General features: G+C 37.4%; 1 protein-coding gene across 1 annotated transcript in view; it reads left to right on the top strand.

Annotated features, from left to right (window-relative positions):
* Positions 1 to 1,680: 1,680 nt before the first annotated feature.
* The window catches only part of LOC131825591 (EGF-like and EMI domain-containing protein 1), a gene marked incomplete at its 5' end in the record, with an annotated part of 304,549 nt that continues 280,222 nt past the window's right edge, over positions 1,681 to 26,007 (top strand). The window contains 1 exon segment of the mRNA XM_059165052.1: positions 1,681 to 1,774. Within this exon segment, the coding sequence (XP_059021035.1) occupies positions 1,681 to 1,774 (94 nt within the window).

The raw sequence follows: 26,007 nt of genomic DNA, 5'->3' as shown, positions 1-26,007 counted from the left end.
ACTCTTGACCCCCAAATAAGAAAATATCCAATATCTCATCAGCTATGAAATGGGTCAATTAAAATTGTGGTGTATTTATAGAATTGTATAATATACAGGAATGAGAATGAACAAACTGCAAGTGTATGCAACAACATGGGTATATCTCAGAAGCAGAATGCTGAAAGACACCAGACACAAGGGCACCTGGGTGGCTCAGGAGGTTAAGTGTCTGCCTTTGGCTCGGGTCATGATCCCAAGGTCCTGGGATTGAGCCCCATGTTGGGCTCCCTGTTCAGCAGGGAGTCTACTGCTCTGCTCCCTCTCTTTCTGCTTCCCGCTGCTTGTGCTATGTGCTTATGCTCTCTCTCTCTTTCTCTGTCTCAAATAAATAAATAAAGTCTTTTTTAAAAAAAGAAGCCACACAACAGAAACACAAATACAATATGATTCTGCCTATATAGTTCAAAAAGACAAAACCTGTAACCCTTAGTGATTAAAGATTGAGCTCATTGCTACCTTCAACCAGGCAGGGTAATGTTCTCTTTAGTGTGGTTACATTGGTCTATTCTATATCTGAAAAACTCACAACAGTATACTTAGAATTTATATATTTTTCTGTGTCTATGGCACATTTCAATAAAAAGTCACCTAAAAACAAACAAAAGCGGTCTCAACACCTGCGCAGCCATGCTTCAGACCATAACATCCAGTCAGGGAGCACCACAGCTCACTCTGCCTGTCAGTTCTTCGCTCCTCCAGGATCAGTGGTGCCCTGTCCTCATGGTTCCGCAGTCAGGACCACTCAGCCCTTCTTTTTCTGTGCTTCTACTTTGTCAGCTGCTTCTGCTCTTTTGGATGAACACATTTTCCTTTTGACTCTCTCTCATTTTTACCTGCTCCTCTCCACTTCTTTCGTGCCCTTTCTACCCACTCTGTCTTCCAGCCACACTCATCTCCTGAGGCAAAGATTTAGTAGGTCAGTTAGGGAACATGGAGGCGAGCAGCCTCTTGTGAGCAGGACACATCACTCTCAAATCTTCAGACGTGTTGGGATGCTTATTACCTCTAAACTGGATGACGGGGAGACCTCTGTAAAGATAGGCTCTGGCCGCAGGTTTAGAATGGAGTGTGGACATGTCCAGTACATGGACGCAACCAAATCACACTTCCTTGCGGTCCTCAACCCCACCTGGATTTTGACCACTGGAAACCTTGGAACTATGTTTCTACCTCTACCACCCTGCCCAGCACAATGTCAGATATATAGCAGGGGTACTCAATAGTTATTTACTTGAGAAGCCAGTAACAACCTTTTCTTAATGGACAAATAGGCAACCTAGTATTCTGACTCACTATCTGTGAGTCATCAAATGATGACTTGAATATGAAATTTCTGGACGTATATTGTAAGTCTCCAAATTCCATAAGACTAAACAACTCCTTAGTACACTGTTCAAAAATATTTCAAGTGCCAAAGGCTATGACCTGCCTTTTCCTTTATGTCAAAATTAGAGTACATTAGTTCTAATTAAAGTAAGATATTGTAGTGTTATCTCATTTAATCTGAGGTCAAGGAATAAAGTCATTCTGTTCTGGTACGTTTTTAAGAGAGCCACTGAAGTCTTTTTATGTGTCTGGTGAGAGGAGGCTAATTCTGTTTAAATATTCAATTGCAGATATAAATGAATGTATCATTGACGGCGTCAGAACCAATGCCGTGATACAATTGGCAGTTACTACTGCAAGGATCAAGCTTGCCAGAAACTGGAGAAAGATGGCAGAGGATGTGAAGGTAACGGTTAGGACTGTCCGCTTACAGATAAGGAAAGAGAGAACATCTATGTAATGCAAAAGAAGGGGTTTGTCTTTTATCCAAAGCCAGTTGAAGTGCCTGTGTTGAATGTTGTCAAGAGCAGAGATCTTCCTCTCATGTCTAGATTACAAAATTGTAACCCTAAGAACACTTCAAGTAGCTTATTATAGGAAACATATGATTATACGCTTTCTTGGTCGTGTCATGTTCTGATTATGGAATTTCAATCGTTCATTTAAATCCCTGGGTAAAGTACATATTTTCGAAAGCATTTTATTTAATTCTAAAGTAAAAATGGTGCTTATCATAAAATACTCATATGTTGGTACAGTGGAAATGGAGGGGCACCAAACCAACAACAGGGGTAGTATTCTTGGTGCAGAATTAGCTTTTTTCACAAACTTCAATTTACTGTCTCCTTTTAAAATTAATTCCTGCCTGCCTTTATTTATTAATTCATCATATGGTTCATTTGACAATCATTGAGTCCCTGTTCTGTAACAGGCATTATTCCATATTCTGCGAATATAAAAATTAATGAGAAATAAATTCTGCCCTGAAGGAGTTTGCCGATTAGAGGCAAAGATTGAAACATCAGCCCAGACCTTACAGAATGGTATTCTACGGCATCATTGCATGGAGTTAAATGCACTGGATTCAAAGAGACCAGGATTGGAATCTCAGTCTCTCACTTAACAATTCAGGTAGCCCTGTGAATTTTATTCAGTCTTGCTAAGACTCTTCTCTCATCTATATTTGGGATAATGGTACTTTGTAAAATCACAAAAGTTGCCATGGGATTAAATAAGATAATGCATCTAAAGCATTTAGCATAGTGGGTGGTATATAGTCGGTGTTCAGATGATAACTATAAATTCAGTTACTGCCCATATTGGGAATATAATGGGGGCCAGAGACTGGTCTCTTTTCTTATTCTCTAAGGAGAGATATTCAAGTTAAAAGGAACGCTGTAGGATGTCTTATTACTATCCTTTCTGATTCCCCCCCATCTAGTCATATTACTAAAATGCTAAAGCATTTTTTTATATCTCTTAGAAGTGTATGTCCTCTAACTATGTTTTCTCAGTGACTTAACAAAAATCCTCCTCATTTTTCACCTGTGACAATGTCTATTTCCGATGGGCCATATGTGAGTAAGTTAGTAGGAGAAAACAAAATAAACAAAGGACATCCAGCTGAAGGCAACTGGGTCTGAGGCTGTAGGTTTGATTGGGACTGCCCAGGCAAGACAAGTTGTAGGTATGCGTAGGTTAGAGGATTTATCAAATTCTCAGGAAGCAGTGTGACTCAGTCCCTTCTGGCAAATTCTGGCAGGCAGCGACAAGAAAAGCCCCAGGTAAGCAGACAGATACTCAAAGGCAACTGCCTTTGGGCTTTCCTGGAATAGGCCACACCCCAAGCAAGGTCCTCTGCCCGGGAGAGTGTAAATTAATAAAGGCAAGCCCTAAATTTACACAGGTTCCTTTAAATCTTTATTACTGCTGAGATTATCTGTCAGTGGTGTTCTCGCTATTGATTCAATATCCCAGAACAGGAGGACTGAAGGACCCCATGGTGTCCTAATGAAAAGTGGGACGGTGACTGCTGAAGACAGCATGGACTACATGATGAGAATATTTCTTGTCACGACCCTTCCTTTCCCTGACAGGCAGCAATTTCTTTGTTTCTTTCAGTTGAGTATTGTTATCACCGTCATCCTTATTATAGATATATTTGAAGTGCCCAGCACAGCAATTAGCCAGTGGTAGGTATAACTATTGCAATTATGTTTATAATAACTATCAGGCTAATAAGTCATGATACACTTTGTACCCCCTAATTCATTTTCCTGCAATTATCTCATATTTAATTGAAGTTAGTTGCTCTTCATACAATCGTCAAAACATTTAGAGAAGTGATTTCCATGGTTTTGCTTAACCCATGTCCTTTTGCACAGACTGAGTCAGAGGGAGGTCAGGATTTGTGAGAATCAGGAGTGTGACCCTGAGCTAACACTGATTTCCTGCTTAGTGAGATGTAGCTCTGGGGATGGTGGTTTGGAGTGCAACATCCTCCAGAGTAAAGAACCAGCCCACAGTCTCCTTACATCTCATAATCTTTTCCTATTCATTTCCTTAAATGGCTGGTAGACGTAGTGATGTTAGAGAACCAGCTTGCTGGATTGTAGAACATACAGTGATCTCAGATTCATTTACATACATAATTAAATAAAAAATAATAGAGGTCATTTTGAAATTGGGTGCATTCTAAAGCCACTGCAAATGAGCATTTCAATTCATGGGGGTGCACTAATGAGTCATTCATATTTATTTACTGGATGCTAACAATAAGGGTTGGTTGGTTTTAAAAACCATTGTATTGAATGCTACAGATATAGAATTAATCTTTTGAAAACACTTTTTTTTTTTTGCACTAATATAAGTTGAATGTAACTTCTTGGAATTGCTTTTTAAAATACAGATCTTGGGGCGCCTGGGTGGCTCAGTGGGTTAAAGCCTCTGCCTTCGGCTCGGGTCATGATCCCAGGGTCCTGGGGTCGAGCCCCGCATCGGGCTCTCTGCTCAGCGGGGAGCCTGCTTCCTCCTCTCTCTCTGCCTGCCTCTCTCCCTACTTGTGATCTCTGTCAAATAAATAAAAATCTTTAAAAAAAAATAAAATAAAATAAAATAAAATAAAATAAAATACAGATCTTTTAGCACTTCATTAATCTTTTCCCATCTTTTATTATTAAAAAATGAAACAAAATAATAAAATAAAATGAAATAAAATGCAGATCAACATAGTAAACATTTGTTGTACTATTAAAATAAATCTGGAGTCTACTTTTCAATGGAAATGAAACATTTGTAAATGGCCTTGTTAGCTATTCTAATTTTTTTATTCTTTTCTCTAAAGATCTATAAACTTGTGGAGAAGGCTTCTGTGATTAGTTCAGTTACGTGGGATTCCTTTTCCTCATGCATAGTGCTGAACTTAAAGCATGGTTTCTTAATTCAGATGACAGGTTGGTTACTATAAGGTGTAAATTAAAAAGGAAAATACAAAGGTGAAAGAACCGCCTAGTATATGGTGTGTCTCTTGTACTGTCTCTTAGGTTGGGAATATCTTCTGGGAAAGGGCCATGTATATACATGTATGTACAGACACATATACATATATATTTATGAAAGGACATAGGATTTTTCTTTAATGTGTCAACATGGACTATCATCTTATAGCTTTTCGTATATATAATCATCTTTGCATTTCAAAATTCAACTGGACTTAATATTTCATTTGCTATTAAATCCAATTTGCAATTATTTTTAGGATTTTTACATTCATAACCATAAGTGAAATAGGCCAGTAATTTGTGTTTCTCGTATGTTTTTTTATGGTAGTGATTCTCAACTGGAGTGATTTTGTGCCTCAGAGACATTTGGTAATGTCTGAACACATTAATTTTCACAACTGAGGGTAGAGGGTGGTATTTGCATCAGATTTGCATCAGACAGAGGCCAGGAAACTGCTTAACATCCCCTTGTTCTGTTACTTTGATTATACCCTTTGGACCCTTGAATTCTCTATGGCAAGCTGCTTTCTTCTGTTCTATTTTCTTTTCTTTCTTTACTGTATATGCTCAACTAGCTTACTGAGTTTCAGATATCAATAATTTAACTTTACAGTTTTAAAAATCTTATTTTTCTCCAATCTGTAGAGTTCTTTCTATTGTATGCTCATGTTTATAATTATATCCCTCTCCTTTACTGTTTCACACATAGCTACATTGTATGTCTGATTCCAACAACTGTCATTCTTGTTGGGGGGGATCTAGATCTATTATTTCTTATTTCTGGGCCTGTAGTTACACTCTCTTTCCTTTCGTGTTGTGTATACTTCTAGTATAGAACTCATAAGGGCACTGTACTTATTTACACATTTGTACTGTCTCTTAGGTTGGGAATATCTTCTGGGAAAGGGCCATGTCTTATCATGTCTTACCACTTTCTCATCCCCAGGTAACAGGTGTCTAGTACCTAGCAGAATTCCATGAATGCTTACTAAATGAATGAATGGACAGATGAATACACATCCATTCAAATATAAATGCATGCGGCATACAGTCAGTATACCTTTATTCATTTCCTTATCTACAGATTCTTATCATGCTGGGTTTGTCACTTAATGTCTGGCTAGTTAAACCATTTGGTTATCAGCAGGTCTTTGTGTAAATATTTGCTGATAACAAGTCTGTTTCATTGGAAAAGGTAAATCACATTTTTACTTCTAGAGGGCAAATCAAAGTCTTGTAGCTTAGTTTGAACTTTCTGAAATTTCTCTATGGGGCTTTTCTAAGTTATGGGTGAAGCATTTTATAACTAGTGTGACTCTCTGAGCATAGTAATCCCATGGAGTCAATGATATTATTTCTAAATAAAATAGTAACTAACATTACCATATTTTTAATAAAGGAACTGATAATAAACACTGATTAAACATTTGAGATAAATTTACATTTGACAGAAATAAATGAACATAAAGTATATTGTTTAATGAATGGACAGTTAAAATATTTAAAAGTAATTTTGATAATATTTTGAGCCATTTTTTTCCCTGAAAAACATCAGAAATGATAATATGAATAAGCAAAGAATGTAACTTGGTATGCCATTGTAATGGAATTACAGAGTTGTTGTCTCAAAAGGCTTCTATAGGTGGAATCCCAGGGAAATTAAATGATTTGAGCTACCTTAAAATGCTAATTGGTGGACAAAGTGACACTAGAAGCCAACCTTTCTTGTTTCCCTTCTATGATATTGATAGCCAACATGAAGTGGATACAGATTAGGTTAATCGGAACCACAGAGTCGCAGCACTACGAGAATCCCAGGGACCTTCGACTCGAGGCTATAATCCACAGAGCAGGGAAGTGAAGACCTGGAGGAATGGACTGATTTCCTCCAAGTTTCAGACTGTTTATAGAGCTGGGGATAATCCAGTTCTCCTTTTCCCTACAGCCATTTTACTGGTGAATCTGGTCAGTAAACTTTCATTGGGCAACTGCTGTGTGCTCAGCATTGTGTTGCATTATTTGAGAATACTGGAGCAATAAAATTATTTTGTGATGAAGAAAGTCCAAATAATTTTATTATATGCTTTGAGAGTTCATGCAGGCCACTCCTTGCCCAAGCAACACTGTATCTAAACCAGCTGGTGGTTTATCCTGATTATCAGAGAATTCCAAAGGAGGAGGTTCTGCAAATCTTTTCCATACCCTGTTTAATAGCCTTTGCTTCAGGAAAGCCTTCCTGACATGTAACCTATATTCCTTCTGTTTAAGTGTAAGTTTAAGCCTTTTGATTTTATTGTCTTCTTAGTTCAGAAAGACCTCGCTAATCAGAATCTTCCCTTATAATAATTCTTCCCACACTTATGACATACCACTATGCCTCTTCTCAACTTAAGATGTGCACCCAATACCAGAGGCTAGTGACACTTTAAGAAAAAATATCACATATAAATATATATATATATATATATATATGTGTGTACATATACACACACACTTATCTATATATCATCTAACTATCCATCTACCCATCAATCCATCTATCCACCCACATACATAAATGCATACATATGAGGTTTTAAGTTAATAAAATTCACTTGAAGAAATTATTAAGAATTTATCTACATCTGTGCATCGCTTCTCTTCATAGTCATCTATAAGGGGCCTTCTGAACTTCTATAGGTGTTAGGGAGGATATAATGGTAGTAGTAGTACTTCCCGACTTCCAGGAGTTGACAGTCTATTGGGATGATATAAATGCAGAACAGTTTGAGAAAATTTCCATACAGTCTTTCCTCATAAACAAACAAAAAAAAAAAGTTATCCTTTTTTAATTTATCAAGACATATTTACAATATGGAAATCATTAAGTTTAAAAGCTTGAATCAATTGAAATTCTTGGAATTTATCATAGCTGATGCATAATTGTATGCCAAGTTTTTTTCCTTTTCATCCATCCACCCATGCATTCATTCATCAAATATGTGTTTGACCCATTCGCTGTGGACCATGTTAAGCAAAGAGCATACACTTTGGGTTTGAATATTGACTGACATTAGCTAACTCTGAAACTTAGAACAAGTTACTTAATTTCTGTGGGCTTTCCCTTCTTCATTTAAATAACCAAAATCACTCTACCTAACCTGATATAGATTGAAAGATTTAATGAAATGTTGTATGAAAACAACTTGGTGGTGGAAAATCCTCCTTTCCCTACTATGTGACCATAGAAGAAGGATATTCATTAGTCTAACAATCCTGACATCTCTCTGCCTCCTCCTTACTGCCTTCTTTCCACAGATGAAAGATACAAATAATCTCACTGGCAGGTTTGAAGAAGCAAACTGTATGCTTGGGGAAAAAACTGTGGAGTTTAGCCTACCTTCCTATCTCCTGGTTAGGATCCCCAAATGCCTGCAGAAAGTGCTCATTCTGGTCTTTTCTGCTATAATGTATGTTTAACAAGGGCACAAGCCCACATGGGGAAGATTGGGGTTTTTCAGGTATACCTATAACCAGATGAGAGCATTTGCCTAATTCTGCATATGTTTTAGGAAGCCCATTGTTGCTACACCCCTAAATCTTCTTCAGTTTCAACTGTTAGAAAAATAAAGCTGGTATTTTTATCTACATCTGTGTATGTAGGGTTAGGTCTCAATTAATACAAAAAGAAGACAGGGAACACAAATTTGTTATTGTACCTTTTCATATAATAACACCTTACATTTGCCTAATGCATAATACATGCTCAAGAAATTTTCTTTCTTTCCTTATTTTTAAATTTCCTCCTATGATATATGTTGCCGAAGATAAAAATATGTGTAAGGTTATCTTTCTGTCTCCAAGGAGCTTCCAGTTCAATAAAAGATTTAAGCTGGATGAACAAACAGCTACAGTAGAAGATAGTAGGAGTAAATACAAGGCAGGTGCAAGCCAAGTGCTATGGGAGTTAACCAGACAAAGAGATAACCCACCACTGAATCAAAATAGGCTGTAAGGAACAGGGGTAGACACTAATCATCCAATCCTGGGACTGAACAACACTCCTTCCATATCTTTAGTTTCTTTAAAAAATTCCCAATTGGTGTACTGTTGTCAGTTTTTTCTCTTGTTTGACATTGGAAGGCATCTACGATTTTAACAGCAAAGCCAACCCTGCCACACCCACAATCTTTCTTTGTAGAAAGTCTAAGGCTGTTCTTAAGTATCTGTGTCTTTTAGACTAGAGAGAAAACCACATGTATAAATCAAATCTGAACTTTGCTATGAAAAGGAAAATCCACTTTTTCTTTTTTTAAGTTAATCTTTTATTTTTTTTTTAAGATTTTATTTATTTATTTGACAGACAGAGATCACAATTAGGCAGAGAGAGAGAGGAAGGGAAGCAGGCTCCCTGCTGAGCAGAGAGCCTGCCATGGGGCTCTATCCCAGGACCTTGGGATCATGACCTAAGCCCAAGGCAGAGGCTTTAACCCACTGAGCCACCCAGGTGCCCCTTAAATTAATCTTTTAAATGAAGCCCATCACTTCTCCTCTAATAATTCAGAGAGGTCATTTCAACACCTCAGCTTTCAGCTAACACTAACAGTCAAAAGTGAATTTGGTAGTGAGACAAACTGGAAGAGACTGTAACTGATACAAATTCGCCAAGATGAGCTGGCTCACTTTCCAAATTTCATTAGGGACATACAGATTTATGGCAGTTACAGCTTCACTGGTAGTTCAAAAAGAGAAAGACCAGAGAAAAGAGGTCCCAGAAGTCTGTGGCTGATAAGCAAGACATCTCTCACAGGGGCCTCATGTTCGTAGTATGCCAGGACAAAAATTAACCAACCACAAACCTACTATTACAGTAGCTCCTGCCACTTGCAAAAGCAATGAAACAGAAGCAGCCAATCAGGGCAAATTGCCATGTGGAAGTGTCTGGGAATGATGGGCAACAAGGGACTTCTTTCCAAAGTCTGGATCATGGCCCTTAAATGTTGCCTTGTGTCAAGAACCATAATGATAACGTAAGTTTAGTACTCTTTGTTTTAACTGAAGCATAGTTGCTATACAATGTCAACAATGTAATATTAGTCAACAACGTAATGAACCTAATGATTCAACAATTCTCAGTATTATATTATGTTTACCACAGGAGGTATAGGTACTGTCACCATACAACATTATTGCAATATTTTTGATTATATACCCTATGCTGTACGACTTTTCACCCCCATGACTTGTTTATTTTATAACTGGAAGTCTGTACCTCTTAATTCCCTTCACTTATTTCGCCCACATTCCTGCTCCCTCCCCTGTGACAACCACCAGTTTTCAGTTTGTTCTCTGTATTTATAATTCTGCTTTTGTTTTTTGTTTGTTCATTTGTCTAGTAATGTAACTAATTCCACATGTAAGTGAAATCAGGCAGTATTTGTCTTTCTCTATCTGACCTATTTCACCTAGCATAATGCCCTCCAGGTCCATCCATGTTATCACAAATGACAAAATATCATTCTTTTTTAGAGTTCAGTTAACTTCCTTTTTGTGTGTGTGTGTACATGTTTGTGTGTGCATGTGTGTATAAATATCCATTTATCTAGCTGTGGACACTTACGTTGTTTCCATATCTTGGCTATTGCAAATAACGCTGCAATAAACACAGGGGCACATAAATCTTTTTGAGTTAGTGTTTTCATTTTCTTTGGGTGGCAGTGGAATTACTGGATTATGCAGTGTTTATTCTCTAGCAGTCCTGAATGATAATCTTGCGTACTCTAATCTAGAGTAGTCTTTTTTTTCTCCTTCGGTCCTCAATCAGAAGGACTTGGGTTCCCCATGAACAGTGCCAGGGGAATATTCTTAATTGTAGAGTTTTTTTCCTTTCAGCACTTTGAATATATTATGTCACTTTCTTGTGGCCTGGAAAGTTTCTCCTGAAAAATCAGCTGATAGCTCGTTGGGGTTTCCCTTGAACATAATTAATTATTTCTCTCTTGTTACTCTTAAGATTCTCTCTTTATATTTAATTTTTGATATTTGAATTACTATGTGTTTTTGTGTAGACCTCCTTGGCTTTATCTTATTTGGAACTCTCTGTTATTCCTGGACCTGTATATGGATGTCTGCTTCTTTCTGCAAGTTAGGGATGCTTTTAGGTATTATTTCCTTATATAAGTTTTCTGCCCCTTTCTCACTCTGTTCTCTTTCTGAGACCCCTATAATTCAAATGTTAGTATGCTTGATGTTGTCCTAGAGATTCATCAACCTGTCTTTATTTAATTTTTTTTTCTCTTTGCTATTCAGCTTAGATGCTTTTCATTACCCTATCTTCCCTATCACTGATCTGTTGTTCCACATCTTAATCTGCTGTTGAATTGATGAATTAGTGTAGTTTTCATTTCAGTTGTTGAATTATTCAACTCTGATTGGTTTTTCAAAAATTATTTTCAATTTCTTTGTTAAAGTTCTCACTGAGTTAATTCTTTCTTTTCCCAAGTCCAGTAAGGATCTTCATGACCATTACTTTGAGCTCTTTAATGGGTAAATTGCTTATCTCCATTTCATTGAGTTCTTTTTCTGAAGTTTTGTTTGGAGAATATACCTCTGTCTCCTCGTTTATTTTTTTGTTTGTTTGTTTGTTTGTTTTTAATTTTCTGTGTTTGTTTCTAGGAATTAGGTCAAACAACTACTTACAGACTTGAAGGAATAGTCTTGTGTAGGGACATCCCAGTATAGACTACATGGGCCTGGCAGCTTTTTCTGGCTATCTGGAGATCTAGTGAGTGTTAGCTGGGGGTCCTGGGGTACCCCACACTCGGGCCATTCTGGTTGGGTGGCTGGAGCTGAAGTGGGCATGAGTCAGGAAGTCCAGGGACACTCCACATAGAGGGCACCCTATTGGGACAGCTTCAGCTGAAGTGGGCATAGTCTGAGATTTCCAGGGCATTCTACAGAGCGGTGACGATGGCAGGGCAGCAGCCCAAGTAGGCTCTCTGCACAGTCATCTAGACTGTCATCTCCAGTTGAAGGAGATATGGGCATGGAGTATCCTGGGATTCTTTGCACCTGGGTCACCTTGGTGAGATGGCTTGAATTGTCCTGAGTGAGCACTGTCCAGAGGGATGTTGGGTCTGCCTTATGTGGTCTCCTTAGAGGAACAAATGGGGCAGGTGTGGGCTAGAGTCTTGGGGTTCACTGAAGCAGCAGGCTGGCCAGGGCACTATCCCCTGTTCTCTTCTGTTCTATCAAGGTAGAGGGAGAACATAAACAGTGGCACTTGCCTGCCCTTTTGTGCCCAGAGTGTTTCACTGCTCCCTCACCATTTGGCAGAGCTTTGGGATTTGTTCCTTTATATTGTAGTTGCTCTTTTAAACCTTGGCCTATTTTCCTATGCCCCAGGGTATCTAGGACCAGTGTGGGCCAGGGGTCTGAGACTCATGGAGGTAGCAGGATGGCTAGGGTACTCAGAGCCTCTCTGCACTATCAAGGTGGAGCAGTAGCATATACCATGGCACTAGCCCATGCCTCTGACCCTCCACTGTTTGGTGGAGGGTTAGTTCCTTCATATTTTAGTTGCCCTTTTAAACTACAACTTTTTTCTGTGCCCCAAGACAGATGAATCCGTTCACTGTCCCTCAGTACTGTCTCTCCCCAGGGCAGCTTGCATTGTCCAGGGTGGGAATTCTTTCATTACCACGTCTCTATCTCTCCTGCTGTTCTCTGTGAGGTCCCTCTATCCTTTGTTGTGCAAAAGCTCTTCAGTCAGCCTTTGGTTCTTTTTCAGGAGGAATTGTTCTATATGTAGGTATGGACCTGGTGCATCCATGGAAGAGGTGAGTTCAGAGTCTTCCTATACCATCTTAGACCACCCCTGCCAACCAAGTTTAATGTCCTTAAGAATAAGATCTTTTAATTTAATTCACAATTACTTTGAGTTTTTCTACTCATTTAAAAATAAGCAGATCTTTTTGAAAGATTATATCGCATTTTTCATTTTTTCTAAAAAAAATATTCTCCAACTGAAGCATCCTACCCTTAATCACCTAGGATTTGTGTTTTCCCTCCAGATATATACGTCTTTTTTAGATTATAAAATCACACCCACCAAAGGATCAGTATGATCCTGTATTCTAAAGAGTGGCATTTCTGGACTTATGAAATGTAGGTGGTTAGTTCCTATACTTGTAAGACTCATATTATTTTCTATACTATTATAAAAATAGTAATGGGTAATTGATTTAAAATTTTTCTTTTTTTTTAAAAACTCTATTTCTAAACAAGGAAGATTTTTTATCTTTCAATAACTACTCATTAAGAGGGACTCTGAATGCATACGTGTAATTTTTAATCAGGAAATAAGCCAGTTAAAATTAGCTTGTTATTTTGCTCTTGGATTTTATGTGTCTGTATTTTTAGTAAGCTTCTGAAGTCTAGAATCCCTTCTGTGTGTACAGGATTTCATAGAAAGAATTAAAGTTACTCATTTCTGAAAACAACTGTATGCTTTAGTTCATAAACCCAAGTTAAGTTCCTTTATTGTTAATCATTCTAGTTTTTAATTTCTTAATAGGCTAAATGAGCACTTCCTTGAATATTGGTTGGCATTTTGGAACATAGGTGAGGTTTGATGGGGTGAGGTCTGGAGTCCACAACCAAGAAAGAATTTTTGAGATATCTTGGTGATGAAGTTTTAGAATGTAAGTGAGATTCAGTGGGGGTGGAGTCCAGAGCCGAGGACCAAGTAAGAATTCTTGAGACGTCTTTGGTACAAAATGGTGGTTTATTAAAGCATGAGGACAGGACCTATGGGCAGAACGAGCTGCTCTCCTGGGGTTGTGAGGAGTGGTCCATTACACACTTGCAAGTAGAATTGGGTGAGGGAGAGTGTAAATCTTTAAGGAATTTTTGAAGCAAGGTTTCCAGAACCTTGAGGGGCTAGCTGTTGTTGGGAAAAGGTCATTTGTTACAGTCTAGTAAAACCTTAATCATGAGATCCTTCAGGTGTATATCAGTGGGCCATATGCTTGGGGATGATTATCAGCATGTATCTTGGAGGGTTTAGAGATAAAGGGAATTTCCAAAGGAATTTTTATATGTTAAAGTAGATTTACAGGATCCAGGTTGGGGTGAGTGGGGGTCAGACATCAGGCTAGGATTGCCTTTTGCCCTTAGCAAAGTATTAAGGTGAAGGCAGTTGAGTCCCTAGAGGGATGTCCCTCTGCCCTGGACTTGTCACTCTGTCAAGGACTTGTCAGTGGGCTCTAGGTAGTAAGGAAATTTAATAACTTTTCTTTTCCCTTTGTTTCCCACATTATTGATGCAAAATGGTGGCTTAATTAAAGAACAGGGATAAGACCCATGGGCAGAAAGAGCTGCTGCATGGGGGTTATGAGGGGTGGCTGATTGTATACCATAGGGTTGAGGGAGGTAAGGAAAAGGGAGGTTTCAAAAGGATGTTCATATGTTAAAGAAAACTCATGGGATACCAGGTGCCTTGCCATTGTCAAGGTTGTTTTTCCCCTTTAGCAGGCATTAACATGAAGATAGTTGGGAGCTTCCTGGAAGAACATTACACTCTGCCTGCTTCAAGTATCTTGTCAATGGGCTGCAGGTTCGAAGGACATTTAATTGTATCTACATTCCCTTCTGGATGCTAGGTTATTGATAGAAATGTAAATTGCTAAGGCTTTTATAAACTGAGAGAGACTCTTATCTTGCAGGACTATGATCTCTATAAGTTAACTGTTTTCCATTTCCTTAGCTTTTGGGCAGCCAGGAGTGCAAAAGCAATGTCACATATATGGGGGGGGGGGGGGTGTTGTGGAGTGTCAGCTTCTGCTTTGTCCTCAGCTTGCCTTCTGTTCCCTCATCAAATATAATTAATATCAACATAAAAGAATGTCATTCATTTTGTTTATTGTCGATACATCTGATGGATATATTCTATATGCATTGTCAGTAAAATCAAACACTCATATGAGAGTAAGCATATTTATTTTTACATTACATTTTCAATACAGGTGTCTCATTGGTAATAGTATATTCCTAAGAATAGTATATATTGTAAATATGTAAGGTGCTTCATGCTATTGCAAACATAAACTTTAACATATTTCAGCATTCCCATATGTAGGAAGGAGATATTTAAAGAATCTTAGCCAAAGAATTTTTCTAAACAATGTTGTTTTTATCAAGGGAGCTGTTGGGCTTCTGACCTTGTATAAAAGTGTGGGCTTCTGTGATTGTTATCAAAATACTAAGGGTGCTTGATCATAAATTAATTTTTATTTATAGTCTGTTTTGCAGACTGAGAAAAGCAGTAGGGCCTTTTGAAAACCCTTTGATAGCGCTAGTAATAGAACACCTGACCAAGCTGAGTGGCATGACTCATTGGAGGAGGCCTTCACTTTAAGGAGCACACCTATGATGGGGAAGGGAGTTAGCTCTGGTTAGTCTGAGTTTATCATTGGGGTGTATAGGACGTCCATTTCAGGGTGGGGATGGAGAAGAGCAAAACCATGATACTTTAGGTTTCCCTGTCTGTGTGGGCATGAGGTCAGGGTTAGGAAGGAGGAGAAACAAAAATAATCCTTGATGGGAATGCATTTTATATGTATATTTTATGTTGTAATTGTTATGCCTCAATAATGGGTCCGTGATTAAAGGAGCGAGACTGATATAAAGCGAAGGTTAAGCAAAGCTTTATTTTGCGTCAAGCATCAAGAATATAACTGAACGTTCAGAGACGCACCTATACCAGAGAGGGTGACCCTTCTCAGTTTCACAGTCTAGCTTTTAAGGGCAGAGGCCATGCCTGGCCACGCACAGGTGACCAATGAGATTGTAACACACACAGGAAACACCACAGTGATGCTAGGTGACCAACTGAGTTACAATTTACCCTAGGAGACAAGCCTATCACCTTGGTTGGGATTGGTGCCCAAAAGGCTCCCAAAGGGCGGGGCCCATACTCCTTGGTAACCAGGGAGACAGTATGCATTCCCCCACTGATCGGATGTCTCCTCGAGGCCTGACCCACCCTTGTATCTGGGCTTTGTTACCTGGAGCTGGTTTCTGGGACTTGTTTTTAAGTGAATCCCCTGGGGGAAGGGGAACAGGAACAGTTTAACTTTAATGAAATCCTCTTGCTAAGTAGGTTCTTACAGTAATTAAGTGTATGTTTCTCAGTTATCGTTCTCTGGTTCCAGCAAGCTTTCAGAAGTGTGGTGTTGTAAGTCTTATAGCAACCCCAGCAGTAGCACAATCTTGGAGCTCTGCAAAAAATAACAATAATGAAAATCTTTCTCTTCTCCGTGTATATTTATGGGTTATTTATTTATTATTTTTTTTGAGGATGACCAAAATAACTCCCACTAATTCATCAAGAAATGTTGACAATAGTATAGGAAGGAAAAAGGTGGTTATTGATGAGGGAACAGAAAGCTGGCTGAGAACAAAGCACAAACTGACCCCCACCCCCAACCTGCCCCACCCACACTCCTGGGTAGGAAATAATGTGACATTCTTTAGGAATCTCCCAACTATCTTAATGTTAATACCTTGCTAAAAAGGGAAAAAACGACCTTGAGAATGGCAAGGCCTCTGGTATCAGGTATCTTGTAGGTGCTCTTTAGCATATGAAAGTTCTATTAAAACCTCCCGGTTCCATACCTCCCCCAGCCCCCTCCTACATAACCTGCCACCCACACAACCCCAGGCAGCCGCTCTTTCTGCCCACGGGTCCTGTCCCTGTACTTTAATAAACCACCATTTTGCACCAAAGATGTCTCAAGAATTCTTTCTCGGTCATCAGCTCCAAACCTCATCCCACTGAACCTCACCTATATTATAAAATTTCATCAGGTATAAACTGCCTTTCATTGATAAGAAAACAAGTTGGTTTAAAAATAATGTGTTCTGTATCTTTAAACAAATTCAAGGTTAGCTTTTTCGTTTAAATCAATGATTTATAAAGATGGTATGCCTGTAAAATTCAAGGGGCTAAAAGACCTGAACAAGTTATCTATCTATTTTTTTTTATAATTTCTTCTATTTTAAATAATCATCATATTTTGGAGGTTTGAATGAGCACTGGGAAACATTAAAACTGCAGCTGAGAAAATTAGGTTAATTGTAATTCATTAGGTGCTGTCCTTATTAAAAGTGAACTGATTTAATCCCTATTAAAAGCCCTAAGGCATGAGAAAGCAAAATGGCTATGTAAAAGCTTAGTGTTCTTAACAATTAGAAGATACTACAGTTCAGTGTTTCTCAAACTTCAATGTGCATATCAGTCATCTTGGATCTTGTTAAAATGCAAATTATGGTTCAGCAGGTAAGGGATCAGCCAGAGAATCTGCATTTTTAACAGGCTCCTAGAGGATGTGATAGCCATAGGTTTTTGTTAGACTATTTTTTTTTCTAGTTCATTTGTCAGATAATTACTAAGTCCTTGCTAATTGAAACGCAGCCTTGGTAAGGAGTTATAAAACAGTGTGATATGATCTGCTATTCTGGACATTTCTTAGAACATTTTTGAAATACTTAAACACTTTTTAAAACACTTAAATATTTTTTAAAAATCTACTCTGTGTCTCTATTTCTTTATTTTGCACTTTAATGTGAATGAAATAATTCAATATGTGGCCTTTTGTGACTGGCTTCTTTCACTTAGCTTAATGTTTTCAAGGTTTTTACATATAATGTATGCTTGTGTCAAAATTTCCTTCCTTTTTAAGGCAGAATAATACTCCATTTTATGAATATACCACTTTTGTTTATCCATTGTCAGTGTTTGCATATTTGGGTTGTCTCCATCTTTAAGCTATTGAGAAAAATACTACTATAAATATCCATATGCAAATTTTGTGTGGACAGATTTTCATTTCTCTTGGGTATATATCTATGAATGGAATTGTATTAAATGGTAACTCTATATTTGATATTTCTGGAGCTTTTAATTGAAATAGATAAATCAGATTTAAAAGAATAGTTATATGAGTATGCATATGGCTAGATAAGCAGCAAGCAATTGGTTTCATGAAAAGGGTTCCATAGTCAAATAATTTTGAGAAAAACTGTATATCCAAACTCTCTTGATGAAAACTGGCAAAGGAGGAATCATTTAACTTTTTTTAACTCAGGTTTCCCAAACATGTTGGGGAAACATGTTTAGAAATCTTAGAAAGTGAAATATTTACAACTCAAGGACTTAGTGTTTTGTAGAAGGCATTTTGACAAATTGTTTAATTGCACATTCTGAAGGTAGAAAGACCTATTGAATGAATATGAGTATATTCTAGGAACATGTGAATGATTTGTTTGAGTTGGACTCAGAATGGCTTCAACTCAAGAGGTAAATTCCATAGGAACCTGGCAGGAGTGTGGTTTTCAGTGACAGATATTTGAATATTTGAATAGAGCAATGATAGGATGAAAATGTGATTTCTGAAAGTCGTTCTTGCGTCAACATGTAGGATGACATGAAAATATCAGGGAAACCATTGAGAGTGTCCTGCTATTGGTATCCATAAGAAATATAAGGAAATAAGAATCAGTAAATTGTGATGACACACTGTACCCAGGGAAAGGGGAAATACCAAAATCTTTGTAAATAAAATGATAAATATTAGAATAAATTATGGATAACAGAAATGCCAAGTATAATATGATAGGAAAAGTAATGAATAGAGAGATCACATTCTAAACAGATTTATTAGAATATCTGTATAAAAATCTCTACCATTATTAAAAAAAATTCTAGTTCATTTTTTTCATCCTTTCTCATTTGAAAATCAATACTTGATTTCTGTGTGTGACCCTGCCATAGATTTTGATGTTGCCATCTGGTAGAGCCTGCTTATTATCTTCATTATAGACACAGGCTCTTTTTATGCTGATTCCTATTTTTCAACATTAAGTCATAAGTTAACTCAATTTCAATTAATGAGAAGTCAGATTAAAGATAAAAACTTTCCCTGAATGTTTTTATTAATTATGCTTTTAGGGCACAATATTTAGCACTGCTCAAATCTGCTTGTACATAAGTTCTCTATTTGATGACATGACCTGTCTTTACTTTGTTCCTGCTACTGTTTTTACTGTTTTCCTTTTGTTGGATGTCACTGGAAAATGGAATTGCCAGATGGTTTGCAAATAGAAGTGAGCGATGACAGTTTTTCTTTTAAAGATTCTTTATATACAAGCAAGTTAGCAAACAAACAAAAAAGAATGTTTTAAGAATGGTTTAAGAAAAAGAAAAAAAAAACCTTTTGCTTAAAACACACAGATACACTCAGAATCTCATAGTGTTAATTATATACTCTTGTTTATATCAGGAGGAATATGACAAATATGGGTGATCGTTCTTAAATTGGGTAGCAATATGGACCTCTAGGAGCCACACATTGTCAGCGTAACTCACACAACATGCAGACAGTCCCCTGGTGGACATTCTTTCTTCAGCTGTAGAAATTTAAATCTCCATTTATTTCTACAAGTAGTGCTCCCTGATCAGTAAAGAGTGGCCCTTGTTGCCCACAGGAGCTCCAACAGGATGAAAATTACCAGCACAGACACAAGAAATCTCTTCAGTGGTCACTTCAGATCCATCCACTTGGAACTTAGAATAGATCCCTTCTCTTCTCTGGGCCTCAATTTTCTCATCTGTAAAATGAGATCTTTGGAAAGAGAAATCTCAAAGGTCATAAATTCCATAATTCACAAAGCATAAACCTACAACTTCAAATGGAATCCAAAAGCTGTTAATTCTGTGAAAGAGGCCAGGAGGAAATTTCTAGAGGTTAATGAGGCATAAAGACTTCTTCCTTGAACCCCACAGCCTTTCTTCACTAGTCCTGAGGCTACATAGAGTAACTAAGATATCTAGTACGATACGAGATTATATATAATTGGAGGATGGAAAAAAGCAAAAGTTAAACAACAACTAAACTACTTCAGACATTAAAGAAGCCACAGATTCTACTTGCCTTTTAGGCAGAACTTTAGGATAACCTTGTTTTCCATTTAGGTCCTATTTCTGTGTCTCTCAGAAATGAAAGTTCTCTGGGATTTCCACAGTTCCAGCAAAGTGTTACCTATCTTATACTCAATATATTCATGTTGAACTTCTTATCCATTATTCACACCAGCAGTTAGTCTAGAGGAGATTTTAGACAAGAAAATAAAACACTATATATTTCTTCAAATAACTCTTTGAATTGCTCACTTTTAAATTGAGAGGAATAGCTGCAGTCTCAATAAATACTGTAAAAATTATATACATATATTAATAAAAAGTGTAAGTTAAGTTCCTTTTGCCCAATAAAATCATTTGCATTTTCTGTGCTGATTCTTAGGAAAGAAATTCTAAATTACAAAGGCATATATGGTTCTTACTCTAACACAAGCATTAATCAAAAATTTTCTTTGTGTTTTCTAGATATATTCCCCATATACTCACATAATTCAATGAACAGTTACACTGGTTAATAAATGTATCAGAAATGAAGGTTAGTGGGACGTCTGGGTGGCTCCGTCAATTAAGTGGCTGCCTTCGGCTCAGATCATAATCCCAGGGTCCTGGGACTGAGTCCCGCATTGGCCTCCTTACTCAGTGGGGAGCCTGCTTCTCCCTCTGCCTACCACTCCCCCCTGCTAGCTCAGTCTCTCTCTATCTCTCTCCCTGGCAAATAAATAAATAAAAATATTTAACAAAAAAATGAATGAAAATGAGCAATTATTGTTTTAAGGGGATGAAGTCTTTTAAAAAGTTGCTTTTCATGAGTCATTTCTAATGTGTATCTGATATTGGCATAGGTGAGGATTTCAGTGAGGCCAAGCTCAAGAAGTCAGAGGGAGGAAAAAAAAACTTAGATGTCTTCTGAAAGTCAACAGAAAATCAATGAAAGTAAAAATAAAAAGAGGTAACTCTGTTCTCTGCGAAATGGAAAGAGCTGACCATAACTTTATGTTACTTACAAAGCTTGAAAAAGAGTTTGGGCAATCAAAGATGCTTAAACATAGAACTCTAGAAAGAGGTCAACCCATGCAAGCATGCCCAGGAGAAATGGAGCCTTAAACCAGCAAACTCTGGGAATCTCATTCCTATAGGCCAATGAATAAATTAATTTATCTCATTGAACAACAAGTTTCATGTAATTAACTGCATGTGTTAGATCTCTGTGATAGATTATAGTATGGTTCCTGTATCAGCCTGGGTCTGATTAGGAGAGAGAGAAACATAGTAATTTGAACATGGAAAGTTTAATGCAAATAATTGCAAACTATCACAGGAGGTTGAAGGAAATAGGAATTAGACAGTAAGAAGTACAGGGAACTCTAAAGAATACAAGATTATAGCTACTACCCATGGCTGAACTGGGACACTGAAGAAAAGTCTCCCCAGGACTGAGATCCAGACATTTTTGGAGGGTGTGTGGTCATGGTTCACTGGATGGCAGAGAGCCACTGTAGTGCCACGCCATCAAAATTTGCTAGAAATATGACGTCTGGAACTTGCCAGAAATCTGCTCTCTAGAGTGCTGGAGAAAACTCTCTATGGAGAGGTGTCTCTTCAGGACCACATCACCCAAAGTGTGTGCCGGGGAAGCTGCTGGTTATTGGGTATTGCTGACCACCAATCATTTGCAGGAGCCAGAAGATGAGGAAGCTATCTGCACTGTAGGAGTTGGTACAGGAAAAGCTTTGCACAAACGCAGCAATCTAATGCTAGAGAAGCCATCCAGGTAATGCTGGACAAACAGCCTGCATTAGCAAAACTGGTTAATAGGAAAGCCTATGCGTTGCAAGAACTAGATGCCGGTGAAGACTTATATGCTAAGAGAGCCAGTCTTTGGAGAGGTTGCCTCAGGAATCAGCCTAAGACAGCATGCTGGAACAAAAAGAGACACCCCTTATTCTACAACGTTTCTCCTATACTCTTTACTGGCAAGGAAAGTGACATTATTTAAAAGACCCAGATGCATTTTCACAAAGAGAGCAAAAAATGAATTTGAAACTAGGAAGTAATAAATCAGCAATCAGCACAATTCCCAGTTACACTCATTCTACCCAATAAAAAGATTATAGATACACATCCTCAGTCATATGGACCTGGTGATCCCCTGAAGACAGTATTTCCCCTATCCATTGCCAACTTGGTCATGTAACTTACTTGGACTAATGGTATTTGAGTGGAAGTGATACAGCCCAGTTCTGAACAGAAGTTTTACTTTTAATATTTTTTTGCTTAATTTTTTATTTCATGATTATAAGCTTAACTCTGCAATCACCTGGACTTGTAGGAGGATATGGAAAACATCGAACCCATAATGGAACTGAAGCAAGAGCATAAAGTTTATAGGGTATTTCCAAAGGGGTAATGGGGTGTTCTCTTGAACTACAAAAGTGGTGAGATAAAACACAGGTCAAATGTATTAGATTTGTCCGCAGTCAGCAGTGATGATCTTCTTGCTGGTCTTGCTATTTCTGGACCCATAGCTGAGGAGAAGTTTTAAACGTGAATGTGTACTGCAGCGTCTCTGCCCTCTTGCACCAAGAAATCAAGTCCCAGACAGAGGCTACTCTTATATCTGAGTCCCAGAATGAGGTATAGAGCTTGGTGGAAGCATAGCTAGCCTGACAGCTCTAAGAGAAGAAAAGGCATTGATGCTTATTCAGCCCAGAGATTTTTTGTTTTTGTTTTTGTTTTAGTTTTCCCCACAATATGCACTTTTCATGCTTGACATACAACTCCAATTTTGATTTGGTTAATTATGACTATGCTGCATAAACTGTAGAGTAAAGCATTATGTTATTTTCTGATTTTGCATATTCACCTGCACTAAGAAGACAGAAATGGAGACAGGACCTGTGCTTGGATTCAAGGAAATACAATTTGATTGTGTCAACCTGAGAAAAGTCTTTGGAGGCAGCTAGCTGGTATTTCCCAGATGTCAGCCTTGCTTGGATGTAACCTATATTAGGTTAGAGATGGAAAGGTTATAGTCAACTTTTTTTAATGCAAAGAGTTGCCCTGCAACACTATCACTCTTCTGTCTTTGACAGTTTTGATGATTAGCTGTCAAGATTATAATTTACTTCATTTTACTTTATCTTAATCAAATGTTCCCAAATCACTTGGGGTACTGGACTGTGGATTATCTTTGGATAAATTATTGTCCTTGACTGGATTTGGTCAACTTCTACACAACTTTCTGTGGAGGAAAAATAAATTTTTTTTGACAACTTCATACTCAGTCTCCCTCACATAGACTTACTCTTTACTAATTGATTTATTAGGAGGAAATCATTTTCTAACTCACTATTATCCTACATACCATAACTATAATCGATATCCTGGTACATTGCTATTAAAACTATTATTATATTTGGTACTTTCAAAGAACCTCCCAACCACACACACAGACACACACAGCAACATACACTGTCATCGGGGGCTAGATGTTTCTTTCAAGTTTATTCAGCTGAAAAATAATGCTGCTGCTCAACAACAACAAAAAATTAATTAAAATCAGAAATAAGAATTAACATGCTATGATTTTGTCACTGAACATTTAGAAGCAGAGGTCAAATATTAACATGTATGTAAAATACATGTATGATTAAGAAAGTCTTAAATAGCACTAATATTTTTCTTTAGCAACAAGGAATATTACCTCCTATGGATATTAAAAAAAATGGCTAGAGTTTTCAGACCCTGTTTCTGTAATAATAATCAACCCTAGGACTAATTTAATTTGGGACAGGTAAAGGAAAGTCATCATGAAGAGGCAAGAAAAATGCACAAAGTCTCATCTAGGCTCTGCCACAGTACTTGCTTTTATAGTCTCAGCTTTCTTGTATCTAAAATGGGGATAATAACATCTGCCATACCAAACTGATGGGAATATTGTTTTAAGATTCAAATTAACGTGTGTTGGTGAAAAGAATATGTAAATAGTAAAGGTGTTTGCAAATGTGAAAAATCGTTGTACTGTGAAACGATATTGATGATATGTTGGAATCTTCCTAAATTCCACTGAACCTAGAACCTAGACAAGAGAGTAAGACTTAACCAGAAGTGTAATCTTCAAGGTATATCCTACTACAGAAAGAAATACAAGATATCAGGATAACCTTAGAGGTAAAAGAAGGGAGAAATGTAATGTCTGCTTCTTCTAAAGCTCTCTTCTACTATGGGGAAGTATCATATTCCCCAAAGTCTCATTTAAAAGATGTCGTCCAGCAGTAGAGAAATTTATTGTCAATAAACTCCCTAATAATTATATAGTATTAACACTAAAATGGGAAAAGACAGAATGATGAAAACTGGGTTAGTGATGAAAATGATGAAAGCTAGAGGTAGGGCTTATACTCAAGGAGTGTACTGAGCTCATGCTCATCTTCTCCCTGAACTTGCCTGGACTCCATTGTTCCAAGAATCTAGCGAACACTTAGTCTCCTTATCTCTCTGTAGTCCCCCAGCCTTTGTGGCAAGCCTTCTATATTAAAACTTCATATAGTATATTGTATTTACTTGTCAAATTGTCTGTCTCTTCCATCAGATTAGAAGTGCCTTGAAGGTAAGAATCCTGTCTTAATTTTCTAGTAACCCCAACTGATGCTGGATACTGGGCCTGGCTTGTCCAATGAATGTCAGGTGAAAGGATGAATGGCTACAAAATAGAGTGGAGGAGTAAGAAGAGATGGACTTTAGTAAGGCTTTAAAATGAAGCATTGCACTTCTTAAATATAAAGGAATCGTTTTCAAGACATAGCATAAAACAACATTTCTATTAAAATTTAATAGAAAATTAGTCCAGACACTTACAGATATTTTTTTAAGAGACTCCTGGAAAACATGATTAACTTCTAATGTCTGAGCTCATATGTTCACATTCACTCATGTCTTAAAAATACGCTTGGGCTCCTGGGTGGCTCAGTGGGTTAAGCCGCTGCCTTCGGCTCAGGTCATGATCTCAGGGTCCTGGGATTGAGCCCCGCATCGGGCTCTCTGCTCAGCAGGGAGCCTGCTTCCCCCTCTCTCTCTGCCTGCCTCTCTGGCTACTTGTGATCTCTCTCTCTGTCAAATAAATAAATAAATAAATAAAATCTTTAAAAATAAATGAATAAAATAAAAATAAAAATAGGCTTAAAACAAGTATGATTTCTGCTTAAACAGATAATTTTCTTTGAAAAAAGAATGTACTTTTAAGCTGAAATAGGATGGAGGAAGAGGTGTTATAAAAGTCAGAAGGGTGTGTCCAGTATACAAACCTAACGGTTTAGGAATCTTTGTCATAATACACTTAAAGTGGTAAATAATTATTTTGTAGAAGGAGAGAGAACATTTTAAGTTTGTTTGAATTGGACATATTTTAAATTAGAATATGGCATTACTTTCCACTTTTTTCAGATGTTGTAAAGATAGGTGTGAAACTCCCATTTTCCAGAATTTTGGGGCAAACTTAAATATTAACTATCTGTAAATGGGTCATCTAATTCTTCCTCTTAAGCATGACAAAAGAGTATATATAATCCTTGAATATGCTTACAAGAAATATTAGGAGATATCTTATCTGCCAGGCTGTAGAAATGTGACTTTCAATGGAAATGTTTTATAAGGTAAATCTTACTTTGTCCATTACCTTGCCTGCTGATATGATATAAATTCCTTGCCTACTAATCACAAATCTCAAGATCTGGGAAATAGAGTTCCCTAGAACAGGCTATATATTTTTTATTGCCATCTTGAATCAAACCGATGCCGTTTTTCATGAGAGGACTAATAAAAGTCACATTCTGTATTGAAACATCCCTGTATTTTATGGACCCATCTGATATACCCTTAATAAAGTTTTAAAACAATCCATAATAGATTTTGCAAGAAGCTCAGATCTGCCGGCACTCTCATTAACAGCCCAATTTGAAGCACTACTTTAGGCATGATTATCTGCAAAATGTTAGTAGGGTTGTTTAATATTAACAGACTAGATGAAGGGACAGGAAGCTCAATTATTCAAAAATCCAGTTAGATTGCAATTTAGAGTAATTTAACAAATAAAATTGCATTTTTTCTTATTTTCAAAGTACAGACTTATGTTTATTTCCTCTAAGATGTAGCTCTTTGAAAATACCAACACTGCTAAGTGAT

Source organism: Mustela lutreola, chromosome 2, assembly GCF_030435805.1.
Source record: "Mustela lutreola isolate mMusLut2 chromosome 2, mMusLut2.pri, whole genome shotgun sequence".
Lineage (NCBI taxonomy): Eukaryota > Metazoa > Chordata > Mammalia > Carnivora > Mustelidae > Mustela > Mustela lutreola.
Note: the sequence above shows the minus strand (reverse complement) of the source record. Positions and strands in the feature narration are given on the sequence as shown.